The sequence below is a fragment of the Dermacentor andersoni genome, chromosome 1, assembly GCF_023375885.2.
Source record: "Dermacentor andersoni chromosome 1, qqDerAnde1_hic_scaffold, whole genome shotgun sequence".
Taxonomy (NCBI): domain Eukaryota; kingdom Metazoa; phylum Arthropoda; class Arachnida; order Ixodida; family Ixodidae; genus Dermacentor; species Dermacentor andersoni.
The window spans coordinates 240,736,920-240,764,816 of NC_092814.1; the positions used below are offsets into that span (position 1 = coordinate 240,736,920).

Consider the following 27,897-nt stretch of genomic DNA (forward strand, 5'->3'; position numbering starts at 1 on the left):
AATTGCCGTGCGAATGGTCACTCGCGGCACTTTCTGTGTATTCGTGGGCTTCTTTCACGCTCGGAAAAACACATTTGTGTAGCACATGCTGAGCAACAGAAAGCTACATTGGGATTTTTTCACGTCACTCTACAATTTTTTCATTGACACTTTTCATCTAATTATAATATTTGAGAAATTGATTAATTAATTCATACTAATTGTGTAGTTAGGCAGAACGCAAAAAATAATCAGAGTATCTCCAAATGATGGCAAACAACATTAGCTTGGTTCTGTCCAGCTATCTGGCACATATTTTAAACTCTGGCTAAAGTTAGCTGGGACACCCTGTATATGCTCCAAGAAAAGGCAACACCACACACAAAGTCACAAGATGCCTTTTCAACATTTTTATTAACAAGCATTCTGACCAGCATTCAATTAGCCAGAATGCAGCTGTAGCTTGCATATTAAAACAACCATTATTAAAACATGTATATGAAAAATCTTCAAACAAACCAAATTCCTGCAATAACAATTACAATAGTGAAATTGCACAAGGATCACAATATGTTGTCTTAAAGTGCAACATGTACTATTGCACCACGAAGTTGGCTGCTCATGATACAGTCTTGGACACAGCAGCCACGACCATTTATGTGTACAATGAATGTGCCAGCAAACTGTGTGTGCCTAATATTCCAGACACAATTGACAGATGTAAAAAACAAATGTACATTTATATATGTATAAGCCACAGTACTTAGCCTACTGCCTAATCTCTAGATATGCTGCTACCATGTTGCATGTCACATTGAGCATATTGGTCCCAGTTGACTACCAAAAAAAAAGAAAAGAAAATCACTGCACTGTACGATGGAGATACCCCCTTTTCTCTGAGCCTTTCTCAAGATCACACAATTCACACTTGAGCACCATGCAGAATGTGGAGCCGGTTAAATGAGGATATGCTAATATAAAACAAGCAAAATATATATATATATGTATATAAAATATTAGCAAACACTTTCTTTCCGAGTACAACAGTAACAAAAATGGAACAGTAAAAGTGCATGCACGTGTAAAAAGTCTAAATATGTCTACCGATGCCAACAAGATGATTTCATACTTTATGGCTTGTTGGAAACCATGTTCGGTACTTTTGTTTCTAGCTGACTAAAGCAGTTAAGCTCCTATGAGGCACAATCCTTGTTCCCCCATCACACTGTCTTCATATAAAACTCTTGCAAATAAATCGCATGACCAGCTAACTCCAACCCTGAAGGAACAAGTTTCTCCCACCACCAGTAAAATAAAAACACATGTCAGGTTCAAAAGCTTCACTACATAGCGACTGCATCATTTCATGCAGTGTAATGCTTTCCTAAACATTAATGTCTGTGAAAAAAAAAAAAAAAAGTGAGAGCAATGTTCTATTAAACAGACCTTGAAGCTTGCAACATAAGTGGGAGGGGATGAAAAAAAATGAGGCAGGAGGGAGAAACGTTGTGAAAGGAGCAGAAAGACATTGCAGCTATAAGGCTGTACATCAGTTCGCTGTAGAGCGGTAGTAATCAGAAAGAACTTTCCAGGCAGACGGCTCCATGAACCCTGCAGGAGGCTCCTGACCACTGCGTGCCAGGCTGCGCATCTTGGTGCCAGAGATGAACAAGAAGTCCTCTTTCCGTTCAGGCTCAAACATTGCCATCTTCTTCTTCTTTGTGTCATAGGCAGCAACTTGGAATGGTATGATTTCGAGTTGTGTAAGGCCAGGAGCCATGGTCAACACCTGTGAAATGCAAATTATAGGAGCAATGTAGAATTACAGAGTTTAGTTTCCACTTTTAACAGATTAAACTGATGCACATTTCCAAATGCAGGCCTCAAAAGTTCCACAAGGGCATACAATGACTATGTTGTCGAAATCTGCCAAATTTACCCTTTCAATTGTGTGCTTCTCTTGGAAATGCAGGTGAAATTGACCTCCCCTCCTGTCCTGTTGAGCGCTGAATTGACTCAGCTGTCAGCAGCGTAATCAGTGTGTGTGTATGAATCTGTGGTGCCTGGTACTATGAGACTGTCCCCCGTTGCCAATTACGGTGGCGTGAAATTGTTTGGCATGTTTAGAACTGGTTGCATTAAAAGGTAACAATTGTTGAGCCCTTGAGAAAGTGAAGCTCTACAGCGTAATTACTGGGCTGACAGCTATACAACAAAAAATAAAAACAAGATACATTTTCTGTCAGAAACTTTTAAATACATTTTGGGAAAACGAATTGAGTAAATTGACTGTTTGACTATAAATGAGCTATGTGGGAGAGAGAAAAGTGCACTGCACCTTTGCACCATGAGTTGGGTCATAGAGGTCTTCTTTCGTCTCTGGATGGGGCATTCCTGCTGGGTCTCGGCCTACAATGTAGAAGTTGCTGCCACACACCATTCTTGCCTTGGCGTGCCACTGGACCTACATGGACAATACATTGAAGTATGCAGCTTCTTCAAAGGTGAAGATGTCGTAATATTACATTGATCCTCGTTCAAAGTTGAGGCCAATATTTCATTCTGGTCTGGATATCATGCTGCATGCCAATTTATTCCCAAACACAAGTGATTGCCAAAAACAGCAACGTCCCTATGTATGTTTTATGTCAACATGTCTACAATACCAAATAGCAATAAGCCTTCAAGGAGTGCTCCAAAAATGAGTTAAGAAATTTAACAATATAGTGTAAACTGAAGGACAATGGACAAAATATAGATAGCCACTAAAATTCAGAGGTAATTGGAAAATCAGAAACTGGCTCGTGCAAATGCGCTGACCAAGATCCATGCACCACCTCACGTCTTCAGAAGAAAAAGAAAGTTGCTGCTCTTCAAACATTCGTAAAGTGATAATGTTCATGAATCTTGTCACTAATTAAGGCCACTGTGCCTGCGGATATCCAGCAAAAGGCCCTATAAATGTGCACAGTACAGTTATATTGTAGGCCTTTTGAGACAGAATCAGAATTATGTTGTGGCAAAACATGCAATATCTTGATTGACTTTTGTGTGGTGTCTGTGACATTCCCACACCCATTGTCCATGCTACATACTAAGTGGGGCACGCACATGACATATGATTCAACGGCAATAAAGGTGTTTTATCCTATACACATAATGCAAAGTCTGATGTTAATTATTACCATCACTTCTGAACACATTTCTGCAATGACTGGACATTCACAAGTGCCACACTAGCGTAGTAAAGCTCTTGAACTTTGGGCATCGCAGCATGAAGCATGCAGAGTGGTCTTTTCGGATCGAGAAGGCAAGCTGCAGAAGTTGCCAAGATAAACGCAGCAATTGCCTTCCACCAGCTGCGAGACACAGCAGCAGTACATGTATGCGGCAGCTGAATAACGCTCGCATGTAGGTGTTTGGGCAGCTGGCGTAAGGGAAAAGCGCTGACACAGCCATGACACCAATCACCCGCTGCCACAGGAAAGCCCGCTGCACATGTCCTAAATCCCCAAGAAACACTCCACGTGACTTCCCCAGTGCAGCTGCCACTGCTCTGAAACCCTTGTGTCCACCCCTTCGGGCCCTGTTGAATGCTGCAGGGGCTAGCAAAAAGTTACCTCTATATTTACGAGGAGTTCCTCTGCTTTTTACAAACTATGAAGTGCTCAGAAGGCAAGTGTACGTAGTATATAAGCCCAGGATATGCGAGCACCAACAATGCGATAAAAAATTTTCTTTTTTTTGTTGTAACAGTGACACTTTGTTTAAAGGGACCCCAGAACACTTTTCCAACCAATTGTAGAATGACCTCAGTATTAAAGGATGTCACCTAACAAATATCATGCCGCAAATAATTTTAGACTCTTTCAAGTGTTAGAGGAGTTATCGAACCAATACCAGGCTTTCTCTCTCTTAGTCTCCGCGAGCGCACTGGAAGCCACACAGCAGAGAAGCCGAGAGGGCGAAGCCCCAGGTAAGAGTTAAGTGTCGCGGTGGCGAAAGGGCTCATTGTGGCACCCCCTGGCAGGTGCGGTAGACTATGCTACGTAGCTGCTCGGAGGCCACACACAGCAGACGCATCTATGCGGCAGTGTAAAAATGAAATTTTTTGTTTTTGAGATCACACATGCTTCATTTATTTAACTAAAAATTTGCAATTATGTATTACCGAGAATACTCTTGTAATCACAAAATCAGTTAATAGTGTTGGTGGGTCCAGCTGCTTGTCATGACGCTGCATGATGACATTGAGGAAGAGACAGCAAGCAACTTTTTGCCGTTTTTGACATGTGATTGTTAATTCCCTACTGCATGCTGGTGCAATAATACAGTATAACCTTGTTGATACGTTCCCCTTACGTACGTTTTCCCGGCGTCAACATTCGCTATCGAGAACACAAAAAATGACCCAGTAGAGTTATGCTTATTCTTTACCGGTTCATACGGTTCTGGAAAGCACGATTTTTTGGCACAAACGCTAAGTACGTCGCCAAACTGCGATCGTATGATACAATTTCTGGCCACTAGATCCCCATGTAAACAAGAAAATGTGCAAGGCGTGCACGATCGAGAACAGTATATGGCTGCCCGCACGGCAGCTTCACCGCAATACTCGCCCGCCTGTCTCACATGAAAACGCCGGCGAGCACTCAGGTTCTCATTTGGGTACCAGCAATTCTTCTCCAGGGCCATTGCACGCGGCATTCACAGCTATCAACGCCAATCCTATTGCATTAAGCATCTTTGCCTATCTGCTTCACATTGCATGGTGCCGTCGGAAGCATAGCGCACGTTTTTAATAGGCGATAACTAAAACGTGCCACCATTCTATGCTGCAGAGTGTGATCATATTTGTTTTCTGGCCGCTAGATCCCACGTGAACAAGAAAAAGGTGCAAGGCGCTCCATGGAAAACAGTATATAGCCGCTCGTCTCATGTGAAAATGACGACGCGCACAGTTTCTTATTGCGGTACCAGCAAATCTCTGCCCCGGTCATCGCACGCTGTATTCACAGCTATCGCCGCTAAACCTACTCTGATAAGCATCTTCACCTATGTTTTACAGCACGTGGTGTGTAGTGCCATTGGTAGCGTACTGCAGGCTTTTAATAGACGATAATCCAAACGCGTTGCCGTTCCCTGCTGCAAGCAGCCAATGTGGGCATCACGTTTCGCCTCGGCGGCCTAATGCCACGAGACAGAAGTCTGAAGCATTAGGCTGGCACTGATGAAGAGGTAGAGCTTGTTCCTCGCCATCTTTACTGCTGTTACGCATGTGCTACTTGCCTTACTCGTAAATATTTGTAAATATACGTTTTTTCCACAAAAACATAGTAGAGAAAAAAAGAACAAGGAGAAATGCCTCAGTGTACATGCCGCAAGCTGACAGTGAAATTGTGAGGTTGAAGTAGTATGTGCATTTTTTTTTAAAGTTGCGGTGTATGTCATACCTACCCCAAAAGCTATTAAGCCGAGTGATGGCATTGTCACGTGACATGGCTGTCACAAGAGAACAGAGACTGAAACCACTGTATTGGCAGCTCCCAGTGGCACCTTGCCATTTCATGTCAAGTACTAATGTGGTGGCGATGGCACTGGTACTGCCTTCACTAAACTGCCCAGTTGCCTCACTACAAGTGCGTGATGGGCAATCTGCATTACAATGATGCCAGTGTGCACCACACTGTGCTAAATGACTATGCTAAAAGACGCTATCCTAAACATAAGATTATGTGTTCATTTTGCATCCTTAGCTTTTTTTTTTTACGCAATCAAAAGTACCCTCCTACACCTAGTTTTGCATTTCTGTGTTATATTCATGGTTGCTTTATATTGTACTCTTGCAAGCAAGTATATTAATTACAAGTTGGTTGGATGTCTCACACTGGAAGAAAACAATAGAAATGACTTGCTGCGTGTACTGTGCCGCAGGAATTCTGCATGCTCGCGGCACAATATGTGGGGAAAGGACACTATGTTCCCATCTGCTTTCTGTACCATGAATCCCTACCAACTTGCTCAACTTTTAGTTGTTCGAATCGTTCCTGCAGTTCTTTTCAAAGCAATGGCTACAGCGAACAAAACATTATCACTTTGTTTTGGTAGGGCTCAAGTGTTGCTTTTGCCTTGCTCATTTGTCATTACTTGTGCAGCACCACCCATGCTCTCGAGCTTATATTGGTTGACAACAAATGTGCCAAACGACAACTGATGCAGGGCCAAATGCCTCCGAGTTAAAGGGCATTTTATGCTATGTAATACTGCCCAGGTTGGCAGGACCAGACATAGTGCGAGTAACTCAATTTTACAAATTAGCAATTGTCAATTGAAAACTAAGTTTAGGTGTGTTCATAAATTACCCTCCTACAACATTGAAAAGGCCACCGTCACCATGAGAGGAGCCTTGATAGGCCAGGGAAGACGCACAAACAAAAGACAGGTGGCAACGCCACCTTCAAGTTCCCGCTCCAACTCGCCGCTACGTCAAAATTTTTACGGTGTCTGCTCGGGCCTACCTTAAAATTCAGACATGCCCCACCCCTGACCAAGCTCCCGGCTTAAAAAAACTGAAAGTTACCCACCTGAAAGTTTGCCACCACACTGAAAGTTAGCCCACCTCATATTTTCACTATTTTCTCTCGATTTTAGGTGGGTTATCTCTCGGGATTTTACGGTAGTTAAATTGTTATCGATAAAGGTGGACTACATTGTATTCTAAAATAGCCAAAAAATGACCTTAGAAAGTTTTGAGAACATTAGAAAATATTTCCATGTGCATCCCAGATACCAGCACCATTTTATGACGGGTGGAAGGCACCCACCAGCAGTGCCTGTAGCTGGCACTGCCGAGACAGGCATTTTCAGGAAGCTGGGAACACAAAAGAATGAAAACAACACTCTTCCAAGGGGCCAGAAAGGAAAAAGAGAAGAAAGAGAAGAAGCATGTAGGAAATCTGGGAGGTGAAAATCTAGGAGAACAACAATAGTCACTAGGCTGTGCATAGCAGGCAATGCGATAATATTTAGAGCATAGGCGGTGCAACTTTTAAGAAAAAACTCGCCATAGTTATACACACACAATACATGAAAGCCACAATATTAATGAAGAGAAAACTTTTGATGAAGAGACAAGTGTGCTTGATAGAAACTAAGGTTCACATGTTAATGTGACACCATGTGGCACTTATTCTATCTCATTATGATGGTTTACTGCAGTACGTCGACTCATGTAACCCTTGTTCAACCTTCTGTGCACAATTTATTTCACAATTTTTCGTTTAAGAGACAAGCCATGGTTCTTTCCATCCCCTTGAGACATGCTCTTCCCATTGGCATCATAATCCAAGAACATGTTCTGGATTGTTGATGGTCCCTGTAACAGCTAGATTTTTATCTCTGTATATGTGTCTTTCTCTCGTGTGTGTGGTGTGTGCGTACACATGTGCACGTCACCTCCTGACACAAAGTTAGGACAACGGTGCAAGTAAACAAAATATCAGAGTGAATGGTGGCAAAGGATAAAAAAAATATGTCTAGTACAGCACTGGCCCTGACTTTCACTTGAGTAGATTTAAAGGGGCCCTGAACAACTTTTTATGGAAGTGGAGAAAGGCATTTGAAGTGAAAATAGGCCATTTTAGAAATACTTTGCTGCAAAAAGTACTTCACTGCGTTCAGCATAAACAAAGCTATAGACAATCAAACACCGCCTCCACTGTGCTGCCGTTCCTTCTTTAATGCCTTGCACTACGAAGGCTGCAGTGCAGTGGGGCATGCCCACAATTTCACCGTGGCACGCAGTTCAAATTTCATTTTGAGTGTTAATGTAGACGCCACGGTTTCCGCCTTTGGTGCCTACGACGCGCTAAACATAAGCCAAACGCAGTTGTCCTCAGAAATGCGCCGTGCGCTTAGCCAGTGGACTCGTGGCGGCACCTCGCGGTGGCCGCAGTATCTATGCCATGTAGCCGACTGCAGCTTGATATCAGCTATCGACCAATAGCAGCCGCCTAAGGGTATGACGAAATAAAGCATCTGATGACAAGAAGCATCCAGAAGAGAGCGAGGGCAGGGCTTTCTGTTGAAAAAAAAAAAAGCGTTTGAGAGAAAGGCAACTTCGCGATCCGCTTGAGAGCTCCACGCACCACATATGTCAGCACAACTTCGCCGAGATGTTCACAGCATATTTTACCTGCGGACTATGTTATTTCACCAAGCCAGAGGGGTGGTTCAGGGCCCCTTTAAGGTGCGTTTTCTGGAGCAGTAACCAGAAAAGTTTCAGTACCAGTGCTCAAACTATAGTACCATTGGCCAGTATTTTACAAAGTTTTGACACACTCCATGGCACATTAAATACTGGTGGGTGGATAGTTTGCTGCATATTTAGCACAATTTTTGTACATTAGTGTTTACTGCTTATTAACACGCTGATCACTTGGACATGCAGGCCATATATACTTCACAGTAGACAGGCTGAGTAATTCTTGTTCATCTTTCAGCCCGCTGAAAGATGAACATGTGTACATGATTAGCACACTGTAAATCTTGTAAATCACATGTTTCAAGCTAAATGGCATGCTTTAATTACCTCAGTTGGTCCAGCATACATCATGGGGGAAGGAAAGATGGCCAGTACAGTGAGCTTGGGATCTAGAACACCGCTGTCCAGTACTGCCCTGTGCTGCTTCATGCGCACTGCCAGGGGTACATCATCGTCTTTCGTCCAGCCACCTGGGAAAAAAGAAGCGAAAAATACAGCATTGTCTGCATGGCTGCAGGCCACAGATACTGTAGCCTCAATCACGTGTAGAATGAACAAAGAATTGCTACCATGTCTGTTGCTCACTTGTAGCTAGTGTTCTACAGTGAAACAATTAGTTACTAGTGCTTTGCATTTTGGAACATACTAGAGTGACCTTGAGCTAATGAAATTTGACCTAAAAAAGTTGATTTATTGGTTGCGTGAGGTATTTCAGCACACTGCTTCGAATCAGTGTGCACTGCTTCGAATCAGAATTCCATCTGTCTAGATGCTTACTTTGTCTTCACCAACCCTTCTATCACCTATCTAGCACTTTTTCCAGGGTATCAGCTTCCAGTTTGACAAAGGAGATGAATCTGTACACTATCTTAGCTGCCTTACATGCAGACCATAGCGACTTGGCGATAACCTTCTTGAATGTTACCAAATCTTATTTGTTGGGGCTCAGACAACAGGCTACGACCAATTACCATCTTAGACAAAGAGAAATAAGCACTGCCAGTGGCCAGATGCCATTCAGGCAGTAAAGTTTCTCCAGGCAGAGGACATGATGAGTGAGAAACCTGAAAGGCCAATTATGGCCATTGCCGGCTGATCAGTTGCCGGCTGATCACCAGCAAACTCTGCTTCACGTGCAAGTGCAGCCTGAGTGTGTTATTTCACGGCAGATCAACACATGTGTCTACAGGTATGAACATATATCACGGGAAAGCTTTCGACGGCTATGCCTAACCAGCGTTGTCTCGCGAGGCATGTGCGGACAAAGTTGCAGTTTGGTGCAGAGTGAACGAAATGCTTCGCAGTGGCTGTACGGCACATGAAAAAAATTCACCGACGATTATGATACTCTCTGATGCAAATTTGAGTGCAGTTGTAGATGTGTTTTCATTTTGCGATATATTGGCTGGCACGCACAATCTGTCTCATGCGGCACGTTGCAAACAGAGTGAAGTGTGATGCAACTGCCTCACTAATCGGGAGATCACAAGAGGCAGCGCATGGGTGACGCGTGGGTGCGATTCACAGCAGCTGCTGCAGACAGATCTCTGCTGACGCAGCGCTTTGTTTCCATACAGACGATGCGCACTACTCTGGCACCATCTTGTAGCCATCATCGCCACAAAGCCCGGCTTCCGTGGCACTACGCTTTCCTCCTCACTCTCTTCGCTATTGCAGTCTTTCATCTCCCACTGTGCTCCACATTCGCTTTCATCCTTCGCTGTGCTCATTCGCTTGGTTACGAGGGACAACGCCGATGCTGATGCAGGAATGGCCGCCTAAGAGCTGTGCTCTAAAACAGGGGAATCGACTTGCCAACAAAAGTGAGGGCACATCCCAGTCGTATGCTTCGATTCCCAGACGCACACAACTGCTTGGTCTATATGTTTTAAGCATGCACAGCTTTTGAAAAATGTTTTGCTTATAACATGGTACTGCTTATCAGGAGGTGTATAGAACCTAATTCGTGACTCTGGCGACGTAAGTTATAAGCAGTCTATGCTGTAATGGATTTGCTTTCTCCCACAGTCCTGTAAGGCCCAAGGGTGGCTAGCTGTGAACATTGGCAGCCATGCCACCCTCAATGTGGCGTCTCTAATTCTCAACATAAACCTGCTATGCTGTTATGTATGAGCAGTAACACTGAGAGGGAGACTAACAAGCAGTCATGCAATGTTAAAAACTCGCTAAATGCTGCTATTGTGGAAGCACTGCCCAACATTAACATCCACTATGCTATCCAAGCATGCACCCATTATCGAAGCCAAATTCAGTCAATAATTGAGGGTGAAAATGGTTTTATTCAACAGCCTTTGAAAACGGTAGTAAAAGAAACAATGTAAAAAAACTTGGAATGGATATTTTTCAATGCTTGACTGAAATACTGTAGCTATCCTTGAAATCATCATTATATCCACAAATACCTCATGCATCCAGTAGGAAATTTTTCTATTCCCTTGGAAGGCTTCCATAGACCACCATGCTTCATTTCCCTTATTTAGTGAACTAACTGTTTTGCAGTTTTATGAATTTTGTGCACTTTACAGGCATTTTGGCTGTCTTTGTGACAATGACTTATGTGTAACCGGTGAGCAAAATGCATTGTGCTATTTGCCAGTACGACACCTTGTTTGTGCCAATGCTAGGCACATGCCCCTCCAGCTGGATGTGCGCTCCAAATCAATAAAGAACAGATGCGAGGCTTTGCAAGTGACAAGGCGGCAGCTGCTCCGCTGGCTCTCATTTGTTTCGATACTGCATCCAAAATGCTGAACTGTTGAATGTACAGTTCAGAATGAGAGAACGACAAAAAGAAAAAAAATAGTTACATGAAAAATATATCAGGATCTCTTTTAGCCCACATTTACACTCTGCCCATAACTTTAGTCTCTCCCTGACCACCAGTCCAAACAGCTGTGACCTTGCGACGGACAATGGCGATGACGATGGCTCTCGTGGTAGGCTGTTCCTAATGCTGTTAATGCACTTTCAGGTTTCTGTGTGATTGTAGTGCACATGCAACTCCATCAAAAAAAAAATATAAAAAATATATGTGGATTAGAACTGGGTTAAAGCAGCCTTCCTTCCCCTAGCTACTCACCAAGTGGATGAAGCAACAAAACTGGCTTCTTGTAACCTTTCTCTGTCAAATGTTTCCTTGTGTCTTGCATGAGCAATGCATGGCCATTATGAACAGGGTTCCTCAGTTGAAATGCAAACACTGCATCTGCCTGTGAAATAAATTGAGAGATTTTGTCCGCCACATAAGTTGCTTGTGTATAGAAATTTTTGCACTTGCAATTCAGTACGAGGAGTAGTGTACAGACAAACCCTCAATAAGACAAACTTAGATTTAACGAAATTCGCGGTATAACAAACTATTTCCATTGCTCGATCTTAGTTTTATTGAAAACAGCGTATATTTTTTTGCAATTTAAGGACATAATTTTGAGACACCAATTTAAAGCTTTCAGCCATTTCAAGCTGTATGTACTCCTGTATGACTAGAAGGGTTTCGGTGTGAGCTAATTGGTATGGGTCATTCATTTTAAACAGCCTTCCCTCCCTTCCTTTCTCTCTTTTAGCCTGTTGCAAATAGTATATATTTATGCGGGCTGCAACAAAGATGTTGGCAGTCAGCGCTGGTCCTGTGCTCTTCCTTGTCCGTGTATATATATATATTTTTTTTGTGCTGTTTAAAATGAATGACTGTATGGCTAGTAAACCTAGCAAAAACTATAAAAATGTCGGCCAAGGCAAAAGATATTTAAAGCGTCCTCCTGCATGAAAAATTTGAGTGCAAAAAGAAAAATATGCCGTGAAAGAATGTGCTCTGGAATGCAGTAGGCAGGAAACGCCACAGCACCATTCGTCGCGTTGGCAAACAACTTGCCGACGCTGCAGAGCCCGCAGCAGCTTGCAGCGCTTGGAGAAACACGAGAGCTGACAATTCCTTTTGCACAAAGGGGATGAATGGGGAGTGAACGCACAATAACGTGATCAAGCATGTGTGCAGGAGGGGGGTGGGCAGGAAGGAGTGCCTATCTGCCCTCTCCTGGTGCGCACGCCCATGTGTGGGCTACGTGCCGCGTTTTGCACTTGCTGTACTGTGGCAAGTGCAAAGTGCGAGCCGAGATGTTTGGTGCCTTGATGCACATTGGGCTCCTGCGTGTCTAAAGTTGGCGGTCGCATTATTCTCACGTTTCTGAGACACAGTGCAAAGTGCTCGCTTGCATTGTGACAGCAAGTCTGTGGTCGAGTAAGAGCTGTTAATGTTTGCCTCGGTGCGCGTGACACCAATGAAACTACGAACCTCACTTTGTGTACAGTAAAACCTCATTACTACGTAATTGGGGGGGAACGTGGATCAGGTATGCACTAAGCAATGAACTAATTAGCTCACAATGGTAGAAGAGCGGCTATAGACTTACTGGCCAAAAATACGAGTTAATTCTAACTCAAACACACATGCAGACAAGTTTTATTTGTGAGCATGCAGCAAAAAATCCCAATTTTCCTTTGCCCTCGTGGCGGTCTAGCAGCGACGACGGCATCCTCAAACTCGGGAAGGCTGCGAGCCATTTTTTCCATCAGGCCCCACTTCTCTGCGAACACCCTCATGACGGTCAAAGCACTAGCCACGTTGGATAACGAAGGGTCATAATCCACATCGTCATCCGTGACGACGACGTGGAAGTGCTAGGATCTATGAGAGCAGGAAACGCGTCATGGCTACCCTGTTTTGACGTAACTATCGATGGCGACTGCAATCCGGGAAAGGTTCGTGTGCCACAATTTCGCTGTCTATGGTCTACGTATACGACATTTCACCAATCCATGCTTGTACACACCAAAAAATGAAGTAAATACTACGCACCAATCGTCTGGCATGAGTTAAGCAACTACGGCTCAAGCGGTCAGCCAATACATTAGGTTCAACACTGACAGGGCGGGGGATTAGTCGTGACTATACTTAAATCGGAATTACTTATTAAGCAGGTACGTATTAATGAGGTTTTACTGCAGTTGTCTCTTTGCTGTCACCATCAATGATCTGCCTTTCTGGTAAAATTGACTTTCTTTTTACTTCAGGACAAATATTCCTATCATACACTTTAGTGTTTAAATTGTGGACGCCGGCTACGGGCACCATGTGCAGTCAGTCATGGCATCGAAGATTTATGGCACCGTGCGATGCAGCACATGCAAATCTTGGATGCCTCGAGCGATGTCGATGCACTGCTCTCAGCGCCATCTGCATAGCATGCGCAGTGCTGGCGAGTTAACCAAGTTTTTCGCTGCAAGTACAACTTCATTAAACTGAGGTTCGACTACACCAAATTCCAAATTTTCTCTAGTTTCTGTCTTGCCTTTGCCAATGGGAACTCACCTTGTATTTATTATGCTCAGTCACCTTAGCTAATCATTTAAAGGTATATTACAGGAAAGTAGGAAGTTAAGCTGAAGGGGAACACACACTAAAAAGCACTTAACAGCACAAACAAAAAGAAGGCTGCTCTGAAACTAACAGAATCATAATGGCATAGAATGCGACAAAGATTTACTTGCTTCATGCTTCATTTTTTAACCAAGGTATTTCATTCCACAGAACCCACATCCACTGTGAACATATTTACAAGGCAAATAGCTACAAATCTGCAGTAAACTTTGCACCTTTCCCAAATAACCTTTAGCATGTTGATTCCTCAGTGAGAGTGCTGTTGCACAACTCAGCTTGACTGGGCACTAGGTACTGCATCATATCTTCTTTATGATGAAATCCTTTCATAATGGGAACACAGTGGGCAGAAATAGCAGAAGTACTGCTACTCAAGCAAGTATGAACACTAAGTGTCAATCAAAAATTGGAAGAAAAAAAATTTTTAAATGCCACTTTCTTTACTACACAGCTGAACACAATATTTGTTACCTTCCACATAATTTTCTCCATATAAGTGCTAAATTCAGTTTTGTGTGAAAATTAAAAATTAAGTGGATAAATAAGTATTGTGTATAACATCATAGATGCCACATAACAGAATGCATTGCTTTCAGTGCTCTCATCCAACAATGCCCCTCCCAATGCAACAGTTATAATTATTTACACAGTCTCAGTTTTGCCATAATCATGGCAAGCTAATGCTGAAAGCTAGACTAGTAGGAAACTTGCCACAATTGAATATTTACAGAGCTTTTAAGAAAAAAGAGGAAGGGACCAAGAATGTCCCATTCTCTTCCTTTCTTTAAAAAACAAAGGTGTGGAATTATTGAATTGTGGCAAGGTGTTTCTGGATGGCACTATTTTTAAACCTCTTGTTTCTGCACAAAAGCAAGAAACAGTTGTTTGAATACTCTGAACGAGTTCTTATTCACAAGCTTGATGGATTTTTCTTCCTTGTGTAACTCACCATTCACAGCACCTGATTTTGCAACAGTGCTGCAGAATAGAATGCGATGTGAGAATTGTTTGCGGGAGCAATTATTTATACTGTAAGCAGTTTTCAAAAGCAGATCTGTGAAAATTTAGCCATGTACAGTTATTTGCTGGGACTTTAGGCCTGTGGCTCTCCCAGCTGCTAATGAACGCAAGACAATGGTATATAGCATGGCTAAGTGCAGATCCATTAGCACTGGTTACTAGTATTCAAGAGGCATAGTAGATAATTCAAACTGATCATTGGCACTTCAAAAGTGTCTCATGTTCAATAATGCAAACCTACGCTTTGTACACAGATCTGTAGTAGAAAGGCTACTAAGGACGGAAGTACAGAAAAGGGTTATCAATAAGGGTGTTTTAGGGCTCCTCTGAGTAAGCATGAAATAGCAATACTTCCCTAGACAAATGAAACTGCTTCATTTATGGCGAGCTTTAAACCGTTGTTAAGCTGCAGAGCCATGCAAAATGAACAGTACATACCCCAAGCTTGGAGAATGCTTTCCTGAGCTCTTTTGGTGTGAGCCTGTATTCATCAAGTCCGTCATTCCAGCGAATTCGCTCTAGAACCTCAAGGTCACCTCCAACAAGCCAGTCACCACTTTCGTAAATCATCTAAAAAGAAAAGATAGAAAGAGAAAACGAAATCAAGAGGGGCTAACTGTAGTTGGTAGCATTAAAGGGACATTGAAACGATGTTGATGATTGTACAAATACACCGAGTCGTTAGCGTTGGCCCTTCTGATCATTAAGTGATGAATTTAAACACTCCGCGTAAAGTGTGTAACTTACTACAAGGTTTTGAAAATGTATATCACTACCGATTGCAGCAAACCACTCGCCTGAATTTTCGGCCACCCCTAACCAAGTGACGCGAGGTGACCATATGATGCCAGTAGGCCGAACTACCCGATTGGCTTCCCAGGTTGCATCATCGTTAATTTTTCCAAGTTTATGAACAAATGTTGTTCGTAATAGTTGGAATGTTAGTTAATTTGTTTCCATAAAAAAGAAAGTAACAAAGAGAATGCACAAGAACAATTTATCACTACACTCAAGCACACAGCAAGTGTCGTCTGCTTATGTTACAACTTGCTCAGTGTTGACGCGAGCTGCGCAGTATGTGTTGGTTGCAATCTGTCTTTTCGCGAAAATCATGGTTCACCCTTGATGAAATAGTTCCGCAGAAACCGGCAAAGTGGAGAGAAGTTGTTAATTAAGGGGAAATGCGACATCCACCCAATCGTAGCAATTGCTACAAAAGAAACCTTGCAGGTTTTCGCAGAACTATTACGTCAAACTCTTGCCTTTGCTTCGAGTTGTTGACAAATTCGACTTCGCTCTGCCATCTGCTAGCCGCCTGGTTAGCTCAGATGGTAGAGTGGCTGCTCCAGAAAGGCGGTAGTCACGGGTTCGAGTCCCAAACCAGGACGAATTTTTCTTCAACTGCTAGGCTTTTTTTTTGAGGAACCCATATCGGTTTCCTTCGTAGCGATTGCTACAATTGGGTGGATGTCCCATTTCCCCTTAATTAATGGTTCACCCTTGCGTTGTGGGCTGCAAATGTTGCGATCAGAACATTGTGTCCCTCTGCAAGGCAAACACGCAAATGGAGTGGCTGCAGTGCTGGTTGTCGGTATTCGATCGGCACCAGCATCTAGGCGTTTGCGGCCGTCACTTCACACCAAAGGATTACTATATAGTACCACAATAGTGTTTCGAGTGTCTGGTATTCAGGTAAACGCAAGTGCAAGCGGACTGGGCCTTGGTGCTGTACGTAATGAGCAGAGCAGCGAATGTGAACGGCCTGTGAAGTGCAGCCACTTGGAGGATAGCTCAACCAAACACAGAACTAATATAGCAGAAACCAAATGTATTCTACTTTGCTGCTGGTGTAAATTTTTGGCAGGAGTGTAATCGTGAGCACATTGTTTTTCTAAATGTCTAAAAAGTTTTACACTTTGTTACAGCAATATTAGCTCTCTGTTTGGTTGGTTAAGCTCTGCGCCACCAGGTGGCTGAACCTAGCAGACTGGTCAGGCCGCTCATGTACATCTAGTGCATCTACGCTAAAGTTCCTTCATCTCAGCAACAGTTAAATGGAGGGGCTTCAGTTTACACCTCCATCCATCCATCAAAACGCCCAGCTCGCCTGTGGTTACCAGAACAATGGACACCCTCAGCAGTGCGACAGAATGCTCGCAACGCACGTTGCTTCGATAGCTCTTGCTTGGGATTGACTGCCAGGCGGCTGGCGGAAAGTTTGGAGAGAGGCTTTACGCGTTGGCTCCAAGACAACCGGAAGTAGACAGCATGACATCCCGTCATGACACAAAGCCAGTGAAGGCGGAGCTGATCATTCGCCAAACGAGTCGAGGTGAAAAAGCATGGCTATGGAGCAGGGCAACTTGTAATCGTCCGCAGCTCTCCTAATATGAGATGCTTTACACAAATTGTGGCGCAAATGTTTTACTGTAGCTGCACCCTATGCATCCACAAAATTTGTCCAAACCATTTCAGGGACCCTTTAAGATAAAGATTCAACACATATGACATGCTTCAGCAAGGGTATAAGCAATTCATCAAATTTCTCTTGCATGCTTTCACAAATGTGCACATCGATTACACTTTAAGTACTTTAAGTGCGACACTGAAACCATCACTGCATTACAGGAAATTCATTTTCTCCAGAACATATCTTGAAAACATACTCGAATGCTGTATATCTCATGAAGCTTTGCCTACGATACTGCATTTATGCAACCGAGATCAATATAGTGACAGCATGACACAAACACGAGTTTCAACTCCAGCTCTTTTGAGGCAATACACCTGTGGTCACACTTCAAATAAGCAATGCTCCAGCATACTGATGAATATTCGTTTCCACAGAAAGGAACATGTTTCATAAAAAAAAAAAGCTTGTGGAAACACACAGCAACAATTTCAAAATTAAAATTAAATCAATGGAGACCAAACTACTGAACTCGGGAAAAGCGTAACTGAATTCTACTGCCTGAAAGGAGCCCCAATTTCAGCTGTGGTAGGAAGAGTGAAGGAGAACAGAAGAAAACTATAGACCACTGGTGTGGTCAGAACCCACAACCCCGATACAGTAAACCTTTGTAACATATTCACTAGGACAGAAAACTGACTTATATGTGGCATTTCGTTAAAAGCGTAGAAGTTATACGAGATTCATTTTAACGTGGGAACACGATAAGCTTCAAATAATACACTTAGAATAAAGTGATTCTGTAAAACAAACATTTACTGCTGCATGCAGGGCTCTACTGGTTGAACTGTGATAGTAGTTCTACTCTCCTCTGCTTTAAGGGGCATCTATGTGTAGAAATAGATAAGGTGGCATACATTGTTACAGACAAAGTTACAGAAGGATCTCGTTAATTCAAACCTGTTGAATTCAAATTGATGCTGTGGTCCTGCCAAAATTTTTGGTATTTCAATGTGTTAAAATGCTCAGCAATTTGAATGCGTTAGGTACTTGCAATGGTTAACTCTGACATACCACGCTGCCGACAGCGTTCTCAGTGGCGCATCAACTACCGGTAATGCCGCGGCACTTCCGACCAGGCAGCCATGCCACAACTGCTGCTCCCATTGCAAGTACTGTATTTTGGCATGTAGAACCCACACCAAAGCTTTTTTAATTTGAACGGTAAAGTCGGGGTGCAAGTTATATGTGAATTTTGCCTTGAGGTACAGCCTTCACAGCAACAAAATTTTTGCCTAAAAGTGTGGCTTCGTGGCAACCTGTGCTACGCTGCCGTGAAGCCGTACTTTCAGAACTCCTCACTCATGTAGTAGCTCAGTGAATATGTTCCGCCTAATGCAGCGCTGTACGCAAGTCCTCCATTTAATGCGATTTTTTCGATTCGAACTCCATTGAATTAGAACACATTTTTCGGGCCCCTTCGAATTATCGCGATTTGACTGTAGTAGGTTCGAAAAGCTTCTCAGATTGCAAGTGCTGTAAGAAATGGATACTGACCATTACCTCAATGAGATACCTCCAGCCCTAGGACAAAAACTGATGTCATAACTGTGCTCTATTAGTAAAGAAAAATTGGGAAGGCAGCTAGTGCCACAGCTCAATCAGCAAAGTGCCACATTCAACACACAGAGGCTGCAAATTGAGCACCCCCCCCCCCCCCCCCTTTTTAGAAGTGCAGCATCTTTGCAAACCCTTCTGGACTTTGCCAACAGTGGCTGCTCAGTGCTGCTGCATTGCTGAATAGCTCACTCACAGGAAAGTACTTACAATAAATGGGCTTATACATAGCCATCTGTCCTACCCCTACAGATGTGCCTGTGGATGGCTCTGTTCTCTACAGAATGACACAATAAAACAACAAATGGTACCTAAATATCCTCACTGCAATTAATATATGTCTTCAAGTCAATAATTCGTTTATTAAAGTGAAGCTTCCTATGCCCTGTTCCTCAGAGTTTGTCATGCCTGCTCGGTTTGCTTCTTGCCAAGTGGCCTGGTTCTGGAGATAGTGAAATGGTACACTGGGTCAACCTTTGAGGCAGTATAATCTCTGGTCGTGTGGTTCGCATGATCTTAGAGTCTTGGAAATTTGTCGGGTACGCACGTAATCGCTATGCTGCAAAACGCAGTGCAGAAGATGAACAGTCTTACAGCATTTAATTACCAGTTCATGAAATCTTCGTTACATATAGACTGCAATGCATGTGTTGGATCTGCACAATTCTTTCACTTTTCCTTCCTTTACATGCATAGTAAACAGTAACCAAAATCAATCTCCTCTTTCAATCCACGCAACTTTCCCCCTTTGTCTCATACTTTAATAGTTTTAAACGACTCTGGACCTCTTCTTTTTCCCCAGTCTTTTAAGGAATCGCTTGGTTTCCCCAATCCCTTAACTTCCACATTATTCCATGTAATTGAAGCAATCTAGAATTAAATGAAACCATTCCAGGAGCGCAAAAGTCCCTTTATGACAATGTTGAATGCAAGACACAGTCTTGTGCTACAAGATGAACAAGATAGATTCTCACACTTATGTAAGGGTGCCCACGGCAACTGGTTCCAAACTGTCTTGAGCAGCGTTCCTCCTTGCGATGGGGATAGAATTCGGGCTGACGTAGGATAGCATACGCCTTGCCGTTGTGCTTCAGTACAAATGCAGGCTCATTTTCAAGGCGAGTCTTATCCTCTGTTGTCACAGGCAGTACAATTGGAATTGACTGGTTGGTTACACCACCTTAAAAAAAAAAAAAATAGAAGTCATGATCCAGGGAGCCATACACTTGTTACAGCTGCAGTGATGTAAATTACACGAGAAGGCAGGCCATGAATTGGTTCATTCAGCTATCATTCAACACTTAGGTGCTTCTCACCTTCAAGGTAGCAGCCAAAGTGCTGGCTCTGCAGGAATTCAGCCTCGCGCATGAAACCGGTGAGGGGTGTGGCCCATCCCTCAGATAACACCTGGACCCACTGTAGGTCCAGCTTGGATATTTCCACACTGGGAAGCGCAGCTGCCTCTTCCATCACAGCTGGCAGGCGCTCTGGGCTCACTAAAAGTTCCTTGACACAGTCAACCACACTGCCTGGGATGACACCCTGCATGAAAGCCAGCATTCATTCACATTGTGAAGCAAACTACGTACTACTACTGAATATATAAAATCCAGCTATTCTGAACACCGTCTGTATTGAACAGTGGAAACGCCCAAGAAAACCCTGCATCAATGTATAGGGGTTTTCTGCACTAATGTCAAACTGCATCTGCTAATAAAATAAATATCAACTTAATCAGCACAAACTAAAATTACTGAAAATGCACAACACTTCATTGGTACTTCCCCTTGGCACCCTGCAATGGTGGCACTGCCCAAAGAGACAACTGCTCCTCACATGTGATGTCTTGTTTCAGGGGCACTCAGTGACCTACAATCTTTGTCAAGCCAAAGGCTGTCTAATGCACAACATGCTTAAATGCAAAGTGTAGACTTTAGCTATGCAGCAGATACTATGTGCATACAGCACACAGCTGCACCACACAAAACTTGACTGTTTGTGGGTCTCAAATGCAACAATCTTGAACCTCTGCTTTGTCAAGGTTGCTAGAAATAATAGATACGCAGACGTTTCAACCAGAAATACACAAGCTCAACTGAATTATAGTTTCTTGCCTTATTTTCTGACCAATAAGTATTGCCACCCTGTGTCATGCTTGCAAAAGAGTAGTTAACTGAATACAATTTTTTATGAAGCAGGAAAGAATAAACAGCTAGCATATATTTCCACAATTTCATCCCTTTGTGTAATCAAAATAACATGTGTGGTATAGAAGCATATATTGTCTCAGTTTTATTCTCAAACTGGAATAGCTTGATATGAACACTGTTGCTGCACACATGCTTGGATCATGGCTCATACGTAGTAAAAACATGGCAGAGCATATCCTGGATATTAGTAGCCAATGCACCATGATGGACATTGTAAGAGACGACAGTAACAGCAGTAAGAATTTGCAACATGAACCTAGAGGGAAGGAAGAAGTTGCTGTGAGATCATGTGATGCAGTCTAGGGTTGCCACCAATTGTCAGCAACAGTCTATCCAATGCAGACCATAGTTCATTTGTGATACTGACACATTTCAAGGCATGGAATGGGGTAGTGCACTGTTATACTGCAAGGTCTTCAGTCAGTTGCAAAATAAGCTATAAGCTTAGCATGCCAAGGAATCCTTCATTTGGAACGAAACAAGGTCCTATAGTTTTCTTTACATGAGTGACTCATGAATTCTAAACCTGTTCCAAAAGTACACAGAAACTGTATGTCTAAAGCTCATCCATGGAACCTGTTGAGTTACTCTGCAAAAACAAAATATAATTGCGATTCTGACTGTGCCATACGACAACTAAATTGAGGTGTGCTGGCCTTGAATGCGTGGGGCACCATGTTTACCAGAAAGGCATTCACTTTCTGAATATTCTGCACAAATTGCTAATAAAACATATAGTGCAATAGGAAATCTTTAATGTTTAACAGACAGCAAAGGTTATCCTCTGCAGTATGCAAACAGGTTTGCAATTAGTTTTTTCAGGTGCGGCATGCCCAAGACAAAAGAAAGGGGTACAGCCTTTGCAAAAAGCTTGAAGACTACTAACTGTGCAACCACAGCTGTCATGAGGCCACGCATTGATGCCTCTGTGCAACTGTGCTCCAAAGCTCTAGCTCTACAGTCAAATCTGCTTAGAACAAACCAGTTCATGCATTAAAAATAGTTCAATATATAAATTCAACATATATTCGAACCTGGGTATAACAAACTTTAGTTAACTTTTGTGATGAGTTTGTTACACACTATACAACACAAGCTGCATTAGAGTGCTAAAACACCCATGGCAACCTGACTCCCATAGCATCATGAATAATCCGGTAGGATGTATCGCTCTTCATCGGTTATGTGTCATATCACACCCTACCTGGTTATTTTCGAACATGATGCCAGGTCTGCTCAACTGCATGACTTAAAAAAAAAAAAAAAAAAACGCTGCTACAGGAAGTTTTATGATGCAGATTATAGGCACTCGGAGCTCAATACAGTAGACATGCATTAATTCAACTCCAGTTAATTAATTTTCCAGTTAGCTCGATCACAACCGAAAGTCCCTGCCAATGCCCATGTGTTTCTATGGGCTTGAACTTGCTTTATTTCGATCCTAAAGCTGGCTTTCACAAGATATTGCAAACTTGACCAGTGAGCATGCACGAGCCTGACCCCTATGGTGACCCCAACAGTGACCCCTTTGCTGACAGCGTCTGCCTCGGCAAAGCTTAGGGAACAGTGAAAGTGTTGAGCATATGACCATTCAGCCTGGCCTAGGAAGATTTCCCAAGCAATAATGGTAGCTCACAATGTCTGATTACAGTGCTTACCCGATTTTAACACGCGCCTTTTCTTGCCTAGAAAAAGAACCAAAAACCGCGTTTTCATGCTTTGCCGCATAACACTGCTGTACTGTGGCGAAACTGACTAAAAATACTGCAGCAAAGCTGACTTTACGAAACCAGCTGCCACTGTGCATCACATATTAGACCCTTGCCCATTTTTTTGCTAAAAAATTGGGTGCGCATTACATTTCTACCTTTCATAGGAGCTTTAATGTTATCGCTACATTAGTTTTCTACTTTGGATACGTAGAAAGTGGGCCTGCATTTTATTTGGGGGAGCGTTATAATCGGGCAAATATTGCCAAATGAATCAGTGGTATGTTCCAACGTATTTTTCTGCACGTGCTTAATTCGACTCGCTGGATAATTTGATCAAGTTCATCGGTCCCGTCAGGGTAGAATCAATGGAATTAGACTGTATATGCTAAGTCTAACTTACTTCAATAGATCTATTTTGCATGAATGCCGCTAAATAAGTTTTCAGTGTTTGATACGCAAAATAATTCACTGCACCTGGCTTCGTTCTAACTGTGTTTGACTGCAGTAACAGATCTCACTCATGAGTTCTGCAGCACCATGGGTGCTGCAGAAGCACTGGCACGGTGCCTGTCTATAGCTCTTGGTATTTGCATAGTGGCTCATGAACTTTCAACAAACAATTCATTAGATTCGAATACAATCTAGCAGACAGGCAATCCTGTGTTTAAACTGGTACCTCACCCTTTCTCTAAGAAGTTCAACTACTTGTTGCACACAGTCCTTGATGGTGTCCTTTCCTGCTTTGATCAGAAGGTCTGGGCAGGCAGGTGCTTCATAGGGCATATCAATTCCAGTGAAACCTGAAAAACCACAGCAATCACTTAACTAATAAAGGTTGCATCATGCTATTAAAAGTGGCAAGGTTATACACTATATCATGGTCTGTGGACAAGATAAATAGCAAATAAAAAATCGCAGCTAGAAGCCATTGCATACTAATGGAGTCACTTTAGCATGTGCTAGCAAAATGTGATTGCATACATTCATAAAAAAGGTACATTGGTGTCTATATGAAAGAAGTATGAAGCTACAAAGGCAACTCATGTGGAATAGTTACAAAGAAAGCTGCAGAGCTGAAGAAAATGAAGCTTTCTTTCAGAGAATTAAGTTCCAGGTCAGTGGCAACTTCCTCTTACGAACCTGCAAATTTCCGAAGAACAAATTTGTTCAGCTGCATATGTTCTCTGCATAGAGAATTTAATGTAAATCTAAGGGGGGGGCCACAATTGTATGCGCCGACAGGGCCGTATGCAGTGATGCAGCGCGACGTAAAAGGCGCAGTGAAAAAAAAATAATGCAGCGCCCGGGCAGGCGACTCTGACGCGCTCTCCGGCGGCGCCCGCTCAAAGCAGGCGACATGGGTCGTTTGCTTCAGATGACCCATGTGAAGCAAACTGGGTGTTTGCTTCAGTGGGCATGCCGTAACGTTGTATTTGTGTGCCCTTAAGTCAAACTGGAACAGTTCTTGTGGGTGTGGGCCGTAATACTAACAGCGCTGCTACGTGCAGTGCGGCCTCCTTCGGAATTTGCTAGACTAAGATGGGACGCAGGTGTTTTGTTCAAAATTGCAAAAGTGGTAACAAGTGTTACAGGGAGAAGGTGAGCATCTTCAAGGCACTGAATGATCCTGAGCGTCTGCAAGCATGGGCTGCGGCAATTCCTGGGGGCGGCCGTCAACTCACATCAAGACATTACGCCTGTGAGAAGCATTTCACGAGCAACATGATGAGATGCGATAAGTACTACGGTGAGCTTAGAGGTGAGGCAATTCTTGACTACCCGAAGAAACCTGGACTGCGTCCAGAGGCTGTTCCCTGCATCTTTCTCCATCTTTGGCAGCTTTGACATCTCCGAAAAGGAAGCGGACTCCCCGGGAGGCGTCATATCATGCTACCAAAGCAACAAGAATGAGTATGAGACAAGCTGGGAACATCAACGGCAGGGAACGTCAGCGATGTTGACACAGCAGGTGAGGCCCAGGGGCGCGAGGAAAATCAGCTCTCTTTGCATTCACGCGACGATGTTCTTCCATGTGCCAGTACCAGCAGCTCCGACATGCTGTGCGCCTCAGAAAAGCAGGGCAAAGCTACCACCATTCCTGCGTGCAGTCATGCGGTTCCTCGTCTGAACAATGCTTGCTTCACACACGAAAGAGAAGCCTCTCAGCTTGCAGAGCCCGGCATGGAATTGCCATGAAATAAGTATGGAAGGTGTCAAAAGTATTTGTTTTGTGGAACTCGGGAAAGCTTCAGTAACTTCACCATCTACTATGATCAAGAGTTTGGAGCTAGCAATGTGTGAAGAGGGGCTGAAAGTAAGCAAATACGTTTTCGAGCGCAAAGTGAGCAGTAAGGTGTTCAAAGTTCCTAGCCTCCACGACGTCCCAGGCATCACTGAATTGCTTGCCACGTTTCATAAAAGCGTTGTCTGCGACGGGGGTCCTGTGAAGAGCAAGTTTCTTGGTATCCAATTAGAATGCGCCACAGTTGACAAACTCTGATTCTGGAGGCATAAAAATTGTTCCCTGCTTCTTGATGCATCTGAAATGCAATGCAGATCATGCAAATCCTTAGACAACCCGCTGAGTGTTCACAAAGTGTGGAAAGAGAAACGAGTGAAAGAGACACGCATATGACTTCCGGCGAGTCCTTCAAAGAGACCAAAGTTGGAAGCATTGCGAAGGCAGCGTATTGCCTCCTACCGCTCAAAGTTAAGGCTCCAGAAAAGAAAGAAGGAACTCATCGATGAACTACTCAAGTATAAAGAGCAAGTTCAAGACCTAGAAGACAACGAAGTGGAAGATCTGGCAAATAAAGCGGGGCTCCCAGAAACGCACCGCATGTTGTTAACGGAGTGAATAGCTGCCGCGAAAGCTACATCAAAACAGGGAAGGCGTTACACGGACAACTGGCTGCTACTGTGCCTACTGCTACACATTCGTTCGCCATCAAGCTACAGGTTTCTTCGGGAAAGCGACATTGCCTTTGCCCTATGTTAGAACCGTGAGGAAATACATTGCTACCGTAGGGCTGAAATGTGGTTTCGACTTGGATTTCTTCGCAGCACTGAAACAGAAATTAGAAGTGAAATCTAACTTCCAAAGGCATGGCATGCTTCTCTTCGATGAGGTGCAGGTGAGGGAAAGAAAATGTGTGGACTCGAAAACGCTAACCTACATCGGCCTCGTTGACTACGGTGAGGGTAGGGGTGAAACGTCTGCGCTGGCCAACCACAGACTTGCGTTTATGTTTTGTCCCTTCGGAGAAAATTATGCACAACCTATCGGGGTGTTTGCATCAAGGGGAGCGACAAAGGGAACTGTTTTGAGGCAGTTGATGCTGCAAGCGATAGTGATGTTGGAAAACGCAGGCGCAATTGTTGACGGCATTGTATGTGATGGCGCCAGTACCAACAGGAAAATGCGGGCTCAGCTTGGTGTCAGTGGAAAACTGGACACAGCCAAGCACTTGCTTGAGCACCCGATGTATGAAGACAGAAAGGTGTACGTATTTTCAGACGTGCCGCACCTCTTTAAGTGCATTAGAAATAGACTATTAAAGCAGCGTTTGCTCAAAGTTAAAGGAGAGTGGGTGAAATGGTGGTTCTATGTAGCTGTCCACAAAGAAGATCTGAAGAATGCCGGCGGCTTGAAGGTATGCCCCAAAATAACAAGCCGCCACATACACCCCTCAAACATGGACCTCATGCATGTCAAACTCGTAACGCAGGTCTTCAGCTGATCCGTGGCTTCAGCCATCAAGTACTACAGCGAGCGGAACGTGTTCAAGACACTGGAGGCGGCGGGTACTGTGGATCTTACAGAACGTGTCAATGACCTATTTGATGCAATGAACAGGCGACACCCCAAAGAGGCCGTGCGCAAAGAAGGCAAAGACATTCTTGTGATGAAGGAATCCCTAAAATGGCTCAACGACTGGGAACGCGATCTCAACTCTGGTGTTATCATCAAAGAAATGTTCCTGACTCCATCAACAGCAGAAGGCCTCCGAGTATCCATCTTATCTACGTTAGACCCGACAGAATATTTGCTAAACGTATGCAGCTTCAAATATGTTCTCACTGAAAAATTAAATCAAGACCCTCTAGAATGATTTTTTTGAAAAGTCCGACAGGCAGCCGGAGGAAACGACCACCCCGACATGCCAACGTTCTTTCAGCTGTACAGAATGCTCGCTGTGTACAGTCTGCTGAAACCGCCTAAGCTCGGCAACTGCGAAGCGTGAGAGGAAGCGCCTGTTACTGATATTGCTGCCTTCAGAGTTGCATTCAAGAACAAGAAATCCGACGGGTCTAACATAGACATGCTCAAAGCAAAGCTCGACAGGCTCATTGAAACTGAAAAATGGGACTGTGACGACATCGTGTAACATGACTACCGCAGTGCCGATGTTGTCGACGCCATCCTGTACTATGTAACAGGGTTCGTCAGCCGAAAAATGGCGAAGTTGCTTCCCTGCGCAAAATGCAGGCAGTCTCTCTCAGTCACAACCACGAGTAGGCCGGAGGCAGCGCTGACGCACTGCAAGACACGAGGTGGTCTCACGCACCCCAACTCACAAATATACGAAATGCTTCGCTGTGCTGAGAATTTCTTTTCGAAGAGCATGGACGACTGCGATGTGTTCTGAAGCACCATTGAGCACATTCTTGACAATTTTGCACTGACCTTTCCATGCCATGAGCACAAGACATTGCAAAGATACTGCAGTATTACGTCGCTATGCGGATGAGACAACACTGCCTCTGCGAAGCCAGGCACAGTGCGAGTCTCGCAAGACAAAAAAAAAAAAAAGCTATCGAGGCTGTACGCTAAATGAGTGCTTGTGCTACTATGCACATTTGCGAGTGAGCCTCTGTGTGCATGCGAATGTGTTTGTCGTGCGACTTATGTATGTGGTTAAGTAATGCTCAATTAAAGTAATGTGTATAAACTATATTTTGCCTGCCTTCTTTGTAATACATATTGACAGTGCATTTCTGTTGTCCCTAAGGGACACTTATATTTGTATTTGTATATTACTACCTGTGCAGTACGCTCAAAAGGCACAAGTGGTGAGCGATATAAAGCGCTTTACACCCTTTCCATTGCAATCTCTTATTCTACCGACCAAGTTGTAGCCACTTGTTGCCTTCTCGGCTGCCATGTAGTCAAACGCTGCACCGTACGACGCTCGCGTTCTCCTCCAGCAGATGAAACTCGGCGTGGT

At 43.6% G+C, this 27,897-nt stretch overlaps 1 protein-coding gene across 2 annotated transcripts in view; it reads right to left on the minus strand.

Moving 5' to 3' along the window:
• Positions 1–374: 374 nt before the first annotated feature.
• Positions 375–27,897, minus strand: part of Papss (3'-phosphoadenosine 5'-phosphosulfate synthase) — a 93,205-nt gene continuing 65,682 nt past the window's right edge. For both annotated transcript variants that reach the window (XM_050195841.3, XM_050195840.3), the window contains exons 5-12: positions 23,351–23,469; positions 20,064–20,289; positions 19,722–19,927; positions 15,159–15,290; positions 11,343–11,472; positions 8,570–8,712; positions 2,318–2,443; positions 375–1,768 (exon numbers count right to left, since the gene is read on the minus strand). In XM_050195841.3, the coding sequence (XP_050051798.1) occupies positions 1,529–1,768; positions 2,318–2,443; positions 8,570–8,712; positions 11,343–11,472; positions 15,159–15,290; positions 19,722–19,927; positions 20,064–20,289; positions 23,351–23,469 (1,322 nt within the window). In that variant the 3' untranslated portion in view covers positions 375–1,528. The remainder of the gene's footprint in view (positions 1,769–2,317; positions 2,444–8,569; positions 8,713–11,342; positions 11,473–15,158; positions 15,291–19,721; positions 19,928–20,063; positions 20,290–23,350; positions 23,470–27,897) is intronic.